This window comes from Chiloscyllium plagiosum, unplaced genomic scaffold (genome assembly GCF_037043375.1).
Source record: "Chiloscyllium plagiosum isolate Xiang-an unplaced genomic scaffold, Cpla_swu_hap1 HiC_scaffold_53X, whole genome shotgun sequence".
In the NCBI taxonomy this organism is placed as follows: Eukaryota; Metazoa; Chordata; class Chondrichthyes; order Orectolobiformes; family Hemiscylliidae; genus Chiloscyllium; species Chiloscyllium plagiosum.
Genome location: NW_028270191.1, coordinates 7,388,819 through 7,402,727, shown reverse-complemented (window position 1 = coordinate 7,402,727; position 13,909 = coordinate 7,388,819). Strand labels below are relative to the sequence as shown.

At 48.1% G+C, this 13,909-nt stretch overlaps 1 protein-coding gene across 1 annotated transcript in view; it reads left to right on the top strand.

The window, feature by feature from the left end:
• Positions 1–5,819, top strand: part of tamalin (trafficking regulator and scaffold protein tamalin) — a 40,218-nt gene extending 34,399 nt beyond the window's left edge. The window contains exon 8 of the mRNA XM_087985464.1: positions 4,507–5,819. Within this exon, the coding sequence (XP_087841590.1) occupies positions 4,507–4,934 (428 nt within the window). The 3' untranslated portion in view covers positions 4,935–5,819. The remainder of the gene's footprint in view (positions 1–4,506) is intronic.
• Positions 5,820–13,909: the final 8,090 nt, after the last annotated feature.

Sequence of the window (13,909 nt, the reverse complement as noted above, 5' to 3'; positions counted from 1 at the left end):
TCCAGGAACAGGGCAGTGTGTGGTCCTCTGTTGACCATGACCAAGCTACATTCGGAGTGGAGCTCAGGTTTTATAGAAGTTTGGATACTTAGCGGAACGCTATATCCTGGTTTACAGCCAGCACCAAACAAACCACTGACTGTGAAATAAACTGCATTAAGCTCCAAGTCTTGGCATTGTGCCCACTTGTCAATGAGACCAAACCTCGGATTTGCTCCCTTGAATTTTATTCGTGCAGGCTTTTGGATGGCGAGATGGGGACAGTTTTTTTAAAAAGGACTGTGCCCTGCTGCAATGTTTTAATGGACTGACATGCAGACGATAAGGTCATCGCATATAGCAGGCACCTTGGCAGGGCAAAGGTACAATGCCCATTGCCTGGAGCGAGCATATTGGTGCCAATGCGATTGGCACACGCGTGATTAACGGTGACTGTTACAACCAAGAAGCCTTTTTAATAAATAAAGAAAGCATGTCAGCCGGCGCTGTCTTTGCATTCCCCCCTGCTCTGTCTTCATGCCCCCCCCCGATCATGCAGCAGCCTTCTCTGCTTTTCCTGCAATGTTAGAGAGCTGAAGGCCGTATTGGCATTGGAATAAGGCGCAGAAATGGCCTGCAAAAGCTGGCACGCTGAACATGCCTTTGTCGTCAATGCCCGTGGCAATGGCAAACAGTCCATGGCATTTGCTGAACGTAGGTGCCAGGCTACAAAAGAAGGAGACAGCACACGCAGTGTCACAGCAATTGCACATGGCTCGCTGAATATTTGAGTGTAAACTGGTTCCATTGTCACCCTCTCCTCCCTCCCAAGCTGTAACGTTTTCTTCTTTCACTTGCTGCATTTTCGTACGCATTTTTAGCCATTTGTCCCCTGCTGACCCTGTTAGTTTGTGCATACCACTGGCCAGATACTGTCTTTGTGCATCGCCAGCATAGAATTCCAGAGAATAGGAGCAGGAGGAGGCCATTCAGCCCTTCAAGCCTGCTCGACCATTCAATACGACCATGTCTGATCATCCAACTCCGTTCCCTATTCCCACTTTCTCCCCCCTGCTCTTTGACCCTTTCGCCCTAAGAGCTATATTGACCTCCTTCTCGAAACTATTCCATGTTCTATCCACAACCTCTTTCTGTGGTAGAGAATTCCACAGGCTCCCCCACTCTCTGGGTGAAGATATCTCTCCTCATCTCAGTCCGAAATGGTCTACCCGGTGTCCTTAGACTGTGACCCCCCTGGTTCGGAACTCCCTGGTCACTGGGAATATCCTTCCTGTTTTTACTCTGTCTAGTCCGGTTAGAATTCTTTGGTTTCGATGAGATCTCCTCCTCATTCTCATAAACTCCAGTGAATATAGTCCTAACTGATCTAGTCTCTCTTCATACGTCAGTCCTGCCATCCCTGGAATCAGTCTGAGAAACCTTTGCTGGACTCCCTCCATCACCAGAACATCCTTCCTCAGATAAGGAGACCCAAACTGCACACAATACTCCAGGTGTGGTCTCACCAAGGCCCTGTCCAACTGCAGCAAGACATCCCTGCTCCTGTACTCGAACCCTCTCACTATGAAGGCCCAACATCCCATTGACCTTCTTCACCTCCTGCTGCCCCCTGCAGGCTTACTTACAGTGACTGGTGCACAAGGGCACCCAGGTCTCACTGCACCTCCCCCTTTCCCAATCTCTCGCCACTCAGAGAATAATCCACCTTCACATTTCTGCTCCCAAAGTGAGCAAAACACTGCCAATCACATTGTAACACCTCTGCATCCTCCTGACACCTCACCCTCCCACCCAGCTCGGTGTTGTCTGCAAACTTGGGATATGACATAGAGTTCCCTCATCCAAATCATTAACGTATATTGGGAATAGCTGGGGTCCAAGCACTGATCCTTGTGGTCCTCCATTCGTCACTGCCTGCCACTTGGAAAAAAAGACCTGTTAATTCGTACGCTGAGATCTGGTTGGGAGACAGGGGATACAACTTATCTCGATACAGTAGCGTCAATCGCATTTGCTAAGTTTTGAACTTTATTGAAAGCCTGCTGAGAACGTGTCCCAGCCATTTGAATTAAAGCCATCTGTAATTGCCGTTCCAGTGCCCTGCAATGCCCTCCGTTATCCTATTGCCCTAATCAGGAACTGGGCAAGCAGCTCTTGTCTTGAGTTGAACCCAGCTCCTCACCAGCTCATTGAGCTGAGGGAGTTATCCTGCCAGATAGTGGGCACTGCTTGGCATAGTGCAGAGGCTTTGCAAACCAACTTGTTCAGTTTAGACCATTCCGGCTTTCAGCCCGGTTAGCGATGGGGATGGAACTACAACAGCCTCACCCCTCACCCCAAAAACCTCAGGCAAAGGGTGGCGACGGGCTGCCATGTTGGAAGGTATAGGTGGGTTGGCATGGTCAGACCTTACTGCGACATCCTCAGGACAAAGGAAGACCAGTCCGGATCCGGTTCACCTACCATCCTGATGGTCTCATGGTACAACCATAAATGGAGGTGGGTGACTAATGCTCACAATGAAATGCCATCAGCTAACCCACCATTGACTGAGAGAATGCATAAGGAACAATGGGACAAAATGGCCTGTTCCCCTGGCAAGGCCAACATTTGCTGCCTATCTGTAAATGTCCCTTGAGCTGAGTGGCTTTCCCATTTCAGTGGGTGGCGAAGAGTCAGCCACATTAGGCTGTGGGTCTGGAGTCACGTGTAGGCCAGACCAGGTGAGGATGACAGATTTCCTTCTCTAAAGGGCATTCATGAACCTGATGGGTTTTCCCAACAAAACGGTAACAGTTGCCACATCCCGACTCAGACTGCTCTGATTACACCCTGAAAGAAATTCACCTTTGTGTGAATTAATCCCAACCTTCCCTCCGGTTCTGAAAGCAGTTGGCTCCATCAACTGACCATTTGAGATCCTCCTTTCACTGATTAGCTTGGAATTTAGCAATGTCCACCCCTGTTCCATCAAGCAAACCCAATGTTGCCTGGTTGTACAGTCCTGGACAAAGGGAAACCGCTTATTACATTCCACATTATCTCATGCCTCTAGCAGGGTGTCCAAAAGTAGGGGTCAGCACCCCAAGTGGGGTCGCAAACTGAAATTGTGTGGCTATGAGGTCCAAGGTGGCAATGGCTACCGCAGTTAGTCATAAGAGTCATAGAGATGTACAGCACGGAAACAGACCCTTCGGTCCAACTCGTCCATGCCGACCGGATATCCTAACTTAATCTAGTCCCACCTGCCAGCACCCGGCCCATATCCCTCCAAACCCTTCCTATTCATATACCCACCCAGATGCCTTTTAAATGCTGTAATTGTACCAGCCTCCAACACTTCCTCTGGCAGCTCATTCCATACACGTACCACCCTCTGTGTGAAAAAGTTGCCCCTTAGGTCTCTTTTATATCTTTCCCCTCTCACCCTAAACCTATACCCTCTAGTTCTGGACTCCCTGACCCCAGGGAAAAGACTTTGTCTATTTATCCTACCCATGCCCCTCATGATTTTATAAGGTCACCCCTCAGCCTCTGATGCTCCAGGGAAAACAGCCCCAGCGCATTCAGTCTCTCCCTATAGCTCATACCCTCCAACCCTGGCAACATCCTTGTAAATCTTCTCCACCATCGTTTTCCCCTGTTCTCCTGGGTGCTCTCTCCCTCTTCCCCCTGCGCTCCTCAGCCTTTTTTAAGCTCTCCCTACTCCCTGCGTCTCGCTGAGGGCTTGGAACCATTTCCAAGCCTGGAAAACTGGGTCACAGTTGGGAGATAGGTTGGGAGCGACCGATCGATAGAATCTTCATCACTTTTCCATCACCTCTTGACCCTCTCTTCAATCTCTGCTCCTCAATCCAGTCCACCCAACTCTTCAGTCATTCTGCTTTACCATCCTTTCCAATCTCCTGTTTTTCTCTTCTGGTGATCGGAGTGGGATGCAACAGCTTAAAGTCTCGTTCAGCCAATGATGTATGAAACAGCAGGATTACCTTACTTCCTACCCAACTGGTCATGCGCCTGGCATCTGGTTTTGCCATCGAGTCTCCTTGTTGGAATAGCTCTAAGTCACGATGTAGTTTGCTGATTCTCACTGTTTTGACTCACAAAGAACAAGCATTTCAGTAGGTGATACCCGAGGGCTTCAGTGCCTGCAGTCTTGTTCCCAGTGGTCTAAGTCTAGCTTGGCATAGTCTGCCTGGCACCTGTTTGAGATCCACCGTGAATTTGAATCCACTCCTTTTAAGATGCCGGTTGTAGTGGTGGGCTCTGTCTTGTCAGCTGGCACTCTACGCGCACTCTGCCAACGCTGGCTCCCTCAATCCAATGGCAGCGATGTAGACCCAGTGGAGAGACTGGCTCTGTGAGGCTCTCACAAGGATAACGGAGCTGGACTTGGCTGTCTGAGCGGAAGGGTGCCAGTCGCCTGCAGCCCCGAGCGCCAACATAAACGTGGCGAACCCCTTTGTCTGTCGACCTCACCGCCTGGTGTTTCTGCCCTCTCTCCAGGCATTGTGTCAAAAGATCCGAGTGTTTATGACGCTTTCGAGTCGGTGAGAGCCAGCCTCTGTGGCCAAGCACACTACCTCAGCCCTTCCGCCCAGAGGCAGCCCGGCTCCGGTGGCAGTACCCGCTGCAGTGCCATGGAGGGCGAAGACGAGCCCATTTATCAGACTTGTATCTTTGACCCGTTGGACACGGGCAGCGATGACAGCCATGGCAGCGAGGTGGTGCTCGCCAAAAAGCTACTAACGAGGAGCGTAAGCGCCAAGGCTGGGCACAACGGAGTCACCTGCTCCTCCTGGGATAAAGGCAACAACCAGAGCGCCTTTGGAACACTGCCGAGGAAGTCCAGGAGGAAAAGCTTGCGGAAGAGGCTGCTGAAGTATATCCCCGGACTCAACCGTTCAGTGGAAGAGGAAGAAAGCCAATTGTAGGCTGAGGGGCAGCGTCTTTATTTATTGCAATTCCCAGATTTTTGCCACTAAAATGACCACCAGGAGGATTGAGGGTACCAAAGTGCTTTGATTTCACGCCTTTGCACAGCGGATAGGGAACACAGAATTGCCTGAGGAGCCAGTCGGACAGTATCAACACCTTCAATAAACCTGCTTTGCAGTTTGAGTTGACTCTGGGGTGGGAGGGCTTGTAAGGTTCAATTGTAACTGCTTATGACCTTGTCAATGAACTGGGGCTGCCTGGGTGAGGTAGAGAACAGTTCCCTTCCCTTGTGTCCCTATGTAAGACAGTCCTTTTTAACAATTGTTTTCCAACTGTCACTCGACCCCTCCCCCCCCCCCCCCACCCCTTTAATGGCAAGGGAGAAAACTTTTTTGCGCTATGGGGTCAGAGCAGGTTCGAAAGGCTGATTGGCGAAATTCCTGCTCCCATTTTTTTCATGAACAGGGAATTGGACAGCTCCACTGAAGAGCGAGAGAGAACTGGTCTGGTGGGCCGAATGTCCTCTTGCTGTGCAGTGTCAGGCTTTGATGCTATCTCATCCAAAGGCACAGACTCCTGCCCAGGACTGGGGGCACTTCCACTGGTACCACCATCTTTGTACCTTGCCCGGCCAGGCATTCCTCAAGCTGCGGGCATTGCCATCCATGCACTGGGGCATTCTCCTATCAAAGCAATCCCCCTCCTCCCCCACCGCTGTCCAAACTATTGTGGTTTTTCTTGTTTTGGCTACAGCGCCAAATTTATGGTCTTTTGCGCCTGGCCGCCATTTTCTTCACAGCTTTGAGGTGTCGTCAGCCGATTTTTTTTTTGTCCTGCGGGGTGTGTCTGATGTCACTCTCTGTCCCGCTGAATAAAATCACCTGACGACACCTCGGAGCTGTGAAGAAAATGGCGGCCAGGCGCAAAAGACCATAAATTTGGTGCTGTAGCCAAAACAAGAAAAACCGCAAGAGTTTGAACAGCAGTGGGTGGCTTTGTGCTAATGTAAGTAAGAAATTCGCGGTTGGGAGGAAGTTGAGAAGGTGACATTCAGAGTGAGCTTGGTTAAAGAGTTTTGTTGTGACTAGAGATGGGGGGGGCAAAGAGTTTGGATTTTTTTCCAATAGGTGATGTCAGTCTTATTTTACCCCATTTGAACCTTTTCTCACTCTCCGTGTCAAACCGAGCAGAAGCGAGCCATTCAGCCCCTTGAGTCTATCCTGCCGCTCTGAATCTGTATGGAGGGAGAATTCCACATCCCCGACTGACCCCTGGCCCCTCCATCAGCCAAAGTCGACCATGTTGGCTGTGGTCGGGAGTCGCCTGCAGACCAGACCGGGCAAGGATGGCAGATTTCCTTCCCCCTCTGGTAAACCAGGCGGGGCATTTGCAACGGTAACACGATCAGCATTACTGAGACCAGCTTTCTATTCCATATCCATTCATCCAACTTAGATTCCAGCAACCGCTGTGGTAGGATTTGCAGGCATATTTCTGCTCCCCACCCCCCCACCGCCAAAGCCTTAACTGCAGCCTCTGGGTTTTGAGTCCAGTGACAGTGCCACATCTGAGAAATGGACTTGTGTCTTTTTGTCAGGACGCCTGGCGACTGGCATGACCAAGATGGTGGCCGAGGGGCAGGTTTGGAAAAACCCAAATGATTCTCAAACTGGCTTGCCATGAAGCCATCTTCCTAGCCTCGCCACCAGTCTGTGTTCCAGCCTTTGGCAGCACATTGTAAGTTGAGAGACGTGACAGCAAGTTCCATGTATTACAGGCCATTTCCATTGAATGGAGGCTCCCGTGCTATCACAGACAATGATACATCCATAATATTAACCAAACTTCAACCCTGTGCTGGTATAAATCTGTGCAGCAAATCCTCATGGCATGGCATTTTGGGAGAACGTTTTCCAAATCTAACACAGTAATTCCCAATTTTCATCTGCTCTGAGCCCAGTTGCAGCCATTCCAAACCTGCTATCCCAATGGATACCAATCCCATTGGGAAGAGCTTCTCCCTATCCAGCTGTACCCCAAACACAGTCTCAGAGAGCGAGCAAGAGCCGGTGAGAAACTCTAGTGTACATGGCTTGCAGCTCCCACAGTCTTAACCTATTTTTGGATCAAATGAGCGAGATCAGGTGGGATTCCACAAAGCTCATGGATTCAAGAGGTTTATAAAATCATGAGGGGCATGGCTAGAGTGCCTTTTCCCCAGGTTGGGGGAGCCCAGACCTGGAGGGCATAGGTTTAAGGTGAGAGGGGAAAGATTTTAAAAGGGGCTTAAGGGGTAACTTTTTCACACAGAGGGTGGTGCGTGAGTGGAATGAGCTGCCAGAGGAAGTGGTGGAGGCTGGTACAATTACAGCATTTAAAAGGCATCTGGATGGGTACATGAATAGGAAGGGTTTGGAGGGATATGGGCTGGCAAATGGGACTTGATTAGTTTAGGATATCTGGTCGGTATGGATGAGTTGGACCAAAGGTCTGTTTCCGTGCAGTACATCTCTGACTCTGAGTAAAGGCAAAATCTTACCAGACTATAGCACTGCTGTCTCATTAGCGAGAGAGATGACCAGTGGTGGTTTAACCTGATGGTCACCACGCCTCAGGCGAGGGGGGAGGTTGTGAAGGAGAGTGTTTCCATGGTAACCTCAGTTGTAATTGAACCCACGCTGCATTGCAAACCAGCCATCCGAGCGAACTGATCCCCTCCACTGAGTAACACCCATGACACGGAGCAGCAGGTAGAGCCATGGTAAGGGCTTGAGTATTGCAGGACTGAAGGGGTTAAAAAAAAAAGAGTGGTAACTGAATGGGCCAGGTCACTGCCTCTTTAAACAAGCTTCTGACCGAGCTGCTCTCGAAATAGCTCTGCAGCCATGCCTCTATTCAGTGACCACAAAGGCTTCTAGACACTGGTTATGCGGAAAAGAAACACGTTACTGACAGGACGTGGTGTGGGAACTGTCTGCTTTGAGACCCGAATCTTTCACAAGTTGAAATGCAGTCAAGGCAGGAAGCTGGTGGGGGGAGCAGCTGTGGGGGATGGGGGAGTGGATGTCAACATCAGCTGTGACAGGCTAAAATCAGAAAGCTCTCGATGCAAAGGAAGCCTGTCAGTAACATGAAACAATAGGCAGGCTGAAGGATGGCTGCATCCTGCTTCAGATTGGAGTTAATCCAGTTGAGATTAGGTTTGCTCATTATCATGAGTGGCTAAAGCCTGAAGGCTAGGCCTCTGATCAGCTGCCTTGGGCCATCGACCTTTTTAAAGCTTTGCCCGACGCTGGCAATAACTGAGAAATTCAGCCAAGCTTTGAGTGAATGGTAACACCCTGAGTTCGGACTTTGGCAACAATTGAACTGCCAATTTTTGTGATACTTTAAGGTCAACCAGGAGAAGGCTAATTTAGAATAGAATCCCTACAGTGTGGACACAGGCACTTTGGCCCAACAAATCCACACCGACCCAGACCCAATCCCCTTAATCTGCACATCCCTGAAGACTATGGGGCAATTTAGCAAGTCCAATCCACCCTAACCTGCACATCTTTGGACTGTGGGAGGAAACCCATGCAGACACGGGGAGAATGTGCAAATTCCATACAGTCGCCCAAAGGTGGAATCGAACCCAGGTCCCTGGTACTATGAGACAGCAGTGCTAACCACTGAACCACTGTACAATTGCAACTTTTGCCTTTTTGAGTTCCAAACAGTGCTTAAGGAGCCAGTGTAGCCCATTACAGACAGTGTCATGTTGAGACATTGGTGAAGCTACCACATTCAAGTCTGATCACTCTGCTATAGGAAGGATGTTATTAAACTGGAGAGGGTGCAGAAAAGATTTATAAGGATGTTTCCAGGACTGGAATATTTGAGTTATAAGGAAAGGTTGGACAGACTGGGTTTTTTTCCTTTGAGCGTAGGAGGCCGAGGGGTGACCTTGTAGAAGTTTATAAAATCATGAGCAGCATAGATAAGGTGAATAGTCAATGTTTTTACCCCATGGTGGAGGAGAGAGAAGACAAAGGTTTAGGATGAGAGGGAAAAGACTTAAGGAGCAACATTTTCACACAGAGGGTGGTGCATGTATGGAAGAACTGTCAGAGGAAGTGATAGAGACGGGTACAATTGCAACATTAGGACCGCTATGCGGATAGGAAGGGTTTTATAGGGATATGTGCTAAACGCAGGCAAACGGGACTAGTTCAGTTTCGGAAACCTGGTCTGCAAAGGGGCCTGTTTCCGTGCTGCATGACTCAATCCCATCAGCCAAGTGGATGTTAACATTAGTAACCAAATAGCTCAGCCCTTGGCTCTCTTTCTTTTGAGATGGAAAGGTAAGAGTTCAAAACCCACCCTTCAGGCAAAACAGAGCTGACCCTTGTAGTGTCAGTATGGAGAGGTCTGCTTGCCCAGACATGGTGGCTTTCCGATGAGACATTAAACAAAGGTCTCGTTGACCCTGTCCATTAACACACAGGCTTCCATGGCTTTATTGGGACGAAGAGCAGGGAGGTTCCTCCCCAGCGTCCCTCTGGAACTGATCAGCTGCTCGGGCTCTCACTCTTGTTGCTATTTTCGGTGTGCAAATTGGCTGCTGCTTTTCCTGCCTGACATCAGTACCGCCACTCCCAACGTACTTCATTGGCTGCGATGCGATTTGGGACGTGTCCTTGAAGTCCTGACAGGCGATACATAAATGCAAGTCTCTTCCTATTGGCTTGGCTAAGTTCAGACAGTAAGAAGTAGTTGTCTTTATCCGACCAACTCCCTTTTCGGCACACGCACATACACACCTGCTCAGTCTTCCTCCTGACCTGAGGAAACCTAATACCTGTGTGCCTTTAACAAACTGCAAGACCAGTTCTGTATCAACATCCAAACTGGGTGAGGAGCCCTTTCAGCTTACTCTAAGCAGATTCTGCATGTTGCAACCTCTTTATATTTGTCCAGTTCCACTTTATAGCATGTTCACTGAAAATACAGTGTAGCTTTAGAATGAGCTGAAAGATTCTGGAAAATATGTAGCTTTTTTTAAAATGTTTGGAACACTTGCCACAGTCCTGCTAAAAAGAGACTTGAAGTTCAAGCTTTTTTCAAAAAAAATTATATTTTTTTAAAAAAACAGATTTTTTTAATATTCCAACAAATGCAAAACAATACAATTCAAATCCGTACAAAAAACACACAAGAAAAAAGTTTAAAATAAAATCAAACCCCTCATGTACGAAGTTCAAGCTTTTAACCCTCTCAGAAATGCTACAGCACAGAAACATTCCGTTCAGCCCATTATGCCTTTGCTGGATTGCCACTCCCCTCCCCCCCCCCACCCCAACCTTAGAATTAGGATGCAAGAAACGGCCTTGAGTTTAAAAACAAAAGCAAGAGATGCCATTTTATAGAGCATATAGGAGATGCAACAAGGTCAGTTGACTGTCAATCTTCATTCTTAGACCAGGCGGGTAGATCCTGATTGGTCAATGGAAGGATTTTGTCCAAACATTGTACCTCTTGGGGGGGAGAAAAAAGGGGTCACGGAGACAGCCAAACTCTGCTGCATCCCCATGGAAACCCCTCTGACCAATCCGAATCTCCCTGCCTGATCTGAGACTGGAAAGTGACAGTTAACTGTTCTTGCCAACGGAGACCTAACCAATCAGCATGCCAATCTCACGCTGTCAAAATGGTGTCTTTTTTGTTCAATTCTGTTTCTTGCGTCCTACTTTAGTGCAAAATAAATAGGGTCCAAGACACTGTCGGCAGTGTTTGTTTTCTCACTCCCTTAGTCAAATTTGCTTTCAGTCTTTTTTTTTTGTAGTCCGGATACCTCTGCGTCGTGCTGGGGCTGAACATTGACCTTCATAGACAATGTTGAAAATGTGTTGCTGGTAAAGCGCAGAAGGTCAGGCAGCATCCAAGGAGCAGGAGAATCGACGTTTCGGGCATGAGCCCTTCTTCGGGCTCATGCCCGAATCGTCGATTCTCCTGCTCCTTGGATGCTGCCTGACCTGCTGCGTTTTTCCAGCAACACATTTTCAGCTCTGACCTCCAGCATCTGCAGCCCTCACTTTCTCTTCATAGACAATGACCAAAGCCAGAATGGTCCCGAACAGTTGAGATTTGCAGATGCCACCACACATACTGTAGACATGGTTTTCATTGGCAAGGCATTTAGCTCAATCCACACAAGCCTGGGTCCCACCCCTCTTCACCTTAGCCCTTTTGCCCTCGTGTTTATTTTGCTTGCTCTTAAAACAGATGCATGTTATTCACCTTGTCCACTTGTCATGGTAGAAAGTCCCCCTTTCAGAGTGTTCTCTGAGAAAGTGCGTGTTCCTGAATTTCTTATTGAATTTAGTGTTGACGAGCTTACATTCAATTCCACTTGAAGTGGAAACGATATCCTGTAATTTAGTCTGATGTCCAAATGGAAGCAAAGGTAAAAATGGCACGAGTGCCAGACATTTTTAAACTGCTCAGGCGTTCTAGTGTAGCCCATGTGCTGTGTTCAGCTTTGAACTTCCTGAGGCAGGTATTATTAAAGCAAACATTCCATCGTCCTACTCTCTCTCTCTTTCCCATTAGAGAGTGACAGCTGGCGATGGTTAAACCTGAAGGCCACTGTGCCTCGGGCAAAGGGAGAGGTTGAGGCAGAGAGGCCTCCAGAATAATCTTGGTCAGTGCAGGAATCAAACCCACACTGTTCGCATCACTCTGCAATATAGACCAGCCACCCCAACCAAGCCGAGCATAATTGGCTTACAAACCAAAAGTAACCAGATATTTCACCTGAAATTACCCTCGTGACACTTGACGCATTGTGCCTTTAAAAAAGACAGAAGCTGGACGCAGAGCAGCTTCACAGAGGTACGTTTTGTGCTTAATCAAACGTTGACAGTTTTATGTTATGTGTGGAACCAAGGTGGCTCGATGAGTTGAGGACCAGTATCGGTGCTGATCCAACGAAACGGTGGAACGGGCTCATGAAACCAAGGGACTGCCTGTTCCGAACAGCTTTTGAAATTCTTTGAATCATCAGCAAGAAAGCTGTACTGCCAGATGGAGGTGCACATCAGAATGGCAATTTTATCTTTTGAAAGAAAAAAAGATGACCATGCTTTTTATGTTTCATGGTATTCTTCAGCTAAATTGCATTCAGGCATTTAGTTTTGACACGCTGGAGCAATGGAGTCTAAATCTAGTACTCTGAGGCCCTAGGACCTGTGACCCAGGCTCTGAAGCCCATTAACCTCGACAAGTTCTGCATCTTGAGCATTGCCAGCTGAAATCCTTCGGGTTGTGGTGCCTTTGTGCACCAGATTTGTTCTGATTTCCCCACCCGCCTGGGACTTTGCCCTCTGACCTGCCCATTCTCCCGGTCCATCACCGCACCCTTCCCCAATCCCACCCAGCTGAGGATTCACCCTTCGTGTCACCATGAGGTTGTGTATGTCAGTTAGCCAGAGAATGGTCATCGGCTGTTGAGAGATAATGCTACAAATCCTTAAACATGTTCATATCCATCTCTTTGCCTTCTGTCTGAGTATCAGAGAAAGGAATTTAAAACAAACATGTTAAGGACTTGTACAATAGCTGCACAGCACGATTTCTAGGTTCTAGTTAATAGCTTGTCTCATCTAAAATCAGTGTCCTGTTTATTTAAATATACACCGAGTCACTATTGTTTCTATGCAAGTTCTTGATCACATGTAATATTTTGTAAATATCTCCTTCCCTCGATGTTTAGTGTTTTACTAATATTTATTTTATTATTGTATTTTGCGAAGTTCCATGTCATAATAAATTGCCTGAAAAACATTTGCCATTAAAAGCACTCAGCATTCTCTGAATAACAGTTTGTGAAATTGATTTTGACGTTAATAATAAATCAAATCGAATCAAACTTGGTTGCCGTCTGTTTGCAATGAACAGCGAGAGGGCTAATGAGGAGGTCGCTTATTGAACTGACACAACAATAGGCAGCGTTCTGTTCACTAAAGGAGAAAAAATATACACGGGTGTCAGGGGCTCTGTTCAGAGCTGGATCAGTGTGTGAAGGACTTTTCTGTGTTAAGCAGGAGCAGAGACTGACTTCTGAACAGCCTGGAACCACAGTCAGTGTGTCTGATTTACTGCTGTTGGTGTCTTCCTACTGTGGAGGAGTTTATTTTGAATTTTTGTTTTTCTTTATTGTTTATTGTGATTGTTTTCTGGGTTAAAGAAAAGAAAGAAGTGCTGGAGAAACCCGACAGGTCTGGCAGCATCTGGGGAGAGAGAGAAACCGAGTTAGCTGTTCAAGACCAGTGAGCTGCTTTCAAAAACGCCTCCCAGCTCCATCAGTCTGCGAATCCCTCTGGCTGGAAGGGTGGAAGAGCTTTCAGGTCAGCCACCCTGCGCAAACCAGTGCAACTCTTTGGATTGGTCCGCACTTGCGTCCAATGGGAGCCCATGGCCCAACAGTTGGCCTCACAGCACCAGGGACCCAGGTTCGATCCCAGCCTCGGGCGACTGAATGTGCAAGCTCCCTGTGTCAGCGTGAGTTTACCTCCCATAGTCCAAAGATGTGCAGGCTAGGTGGATTAATCCTGCTGGACCAGGATGTGGATGGGATGTTGTTCCGAGGGTCAGTGCGGACTTGATGGGTCAAATGGTCTCTTTCTGAACTGTACGGATTTGAGAGGTGAAAAGTGCGGGGACTACAATAGAGAGGACTGCTTTGCTTCTGCCACACAAGTGGCTTGAGACAAGAAAAGCACTCACCAAGTCGTGTTCGGCATGGGAATGTGCTATCAGTGGGGCCCTCTCCTTAAGCAGAATTTCAACTTCATGTCTTTTAAAAACCTGCCAGTATTGTTCTTTGCTCGATCAGTCTGCATTTAGTACAGCGACAGGATGCCTGTTGCAAACCGGGGGGGGGGAGAACCCCGTTATGAAGGTGCTCAGTCAGGGCAGTGTGTGAGAT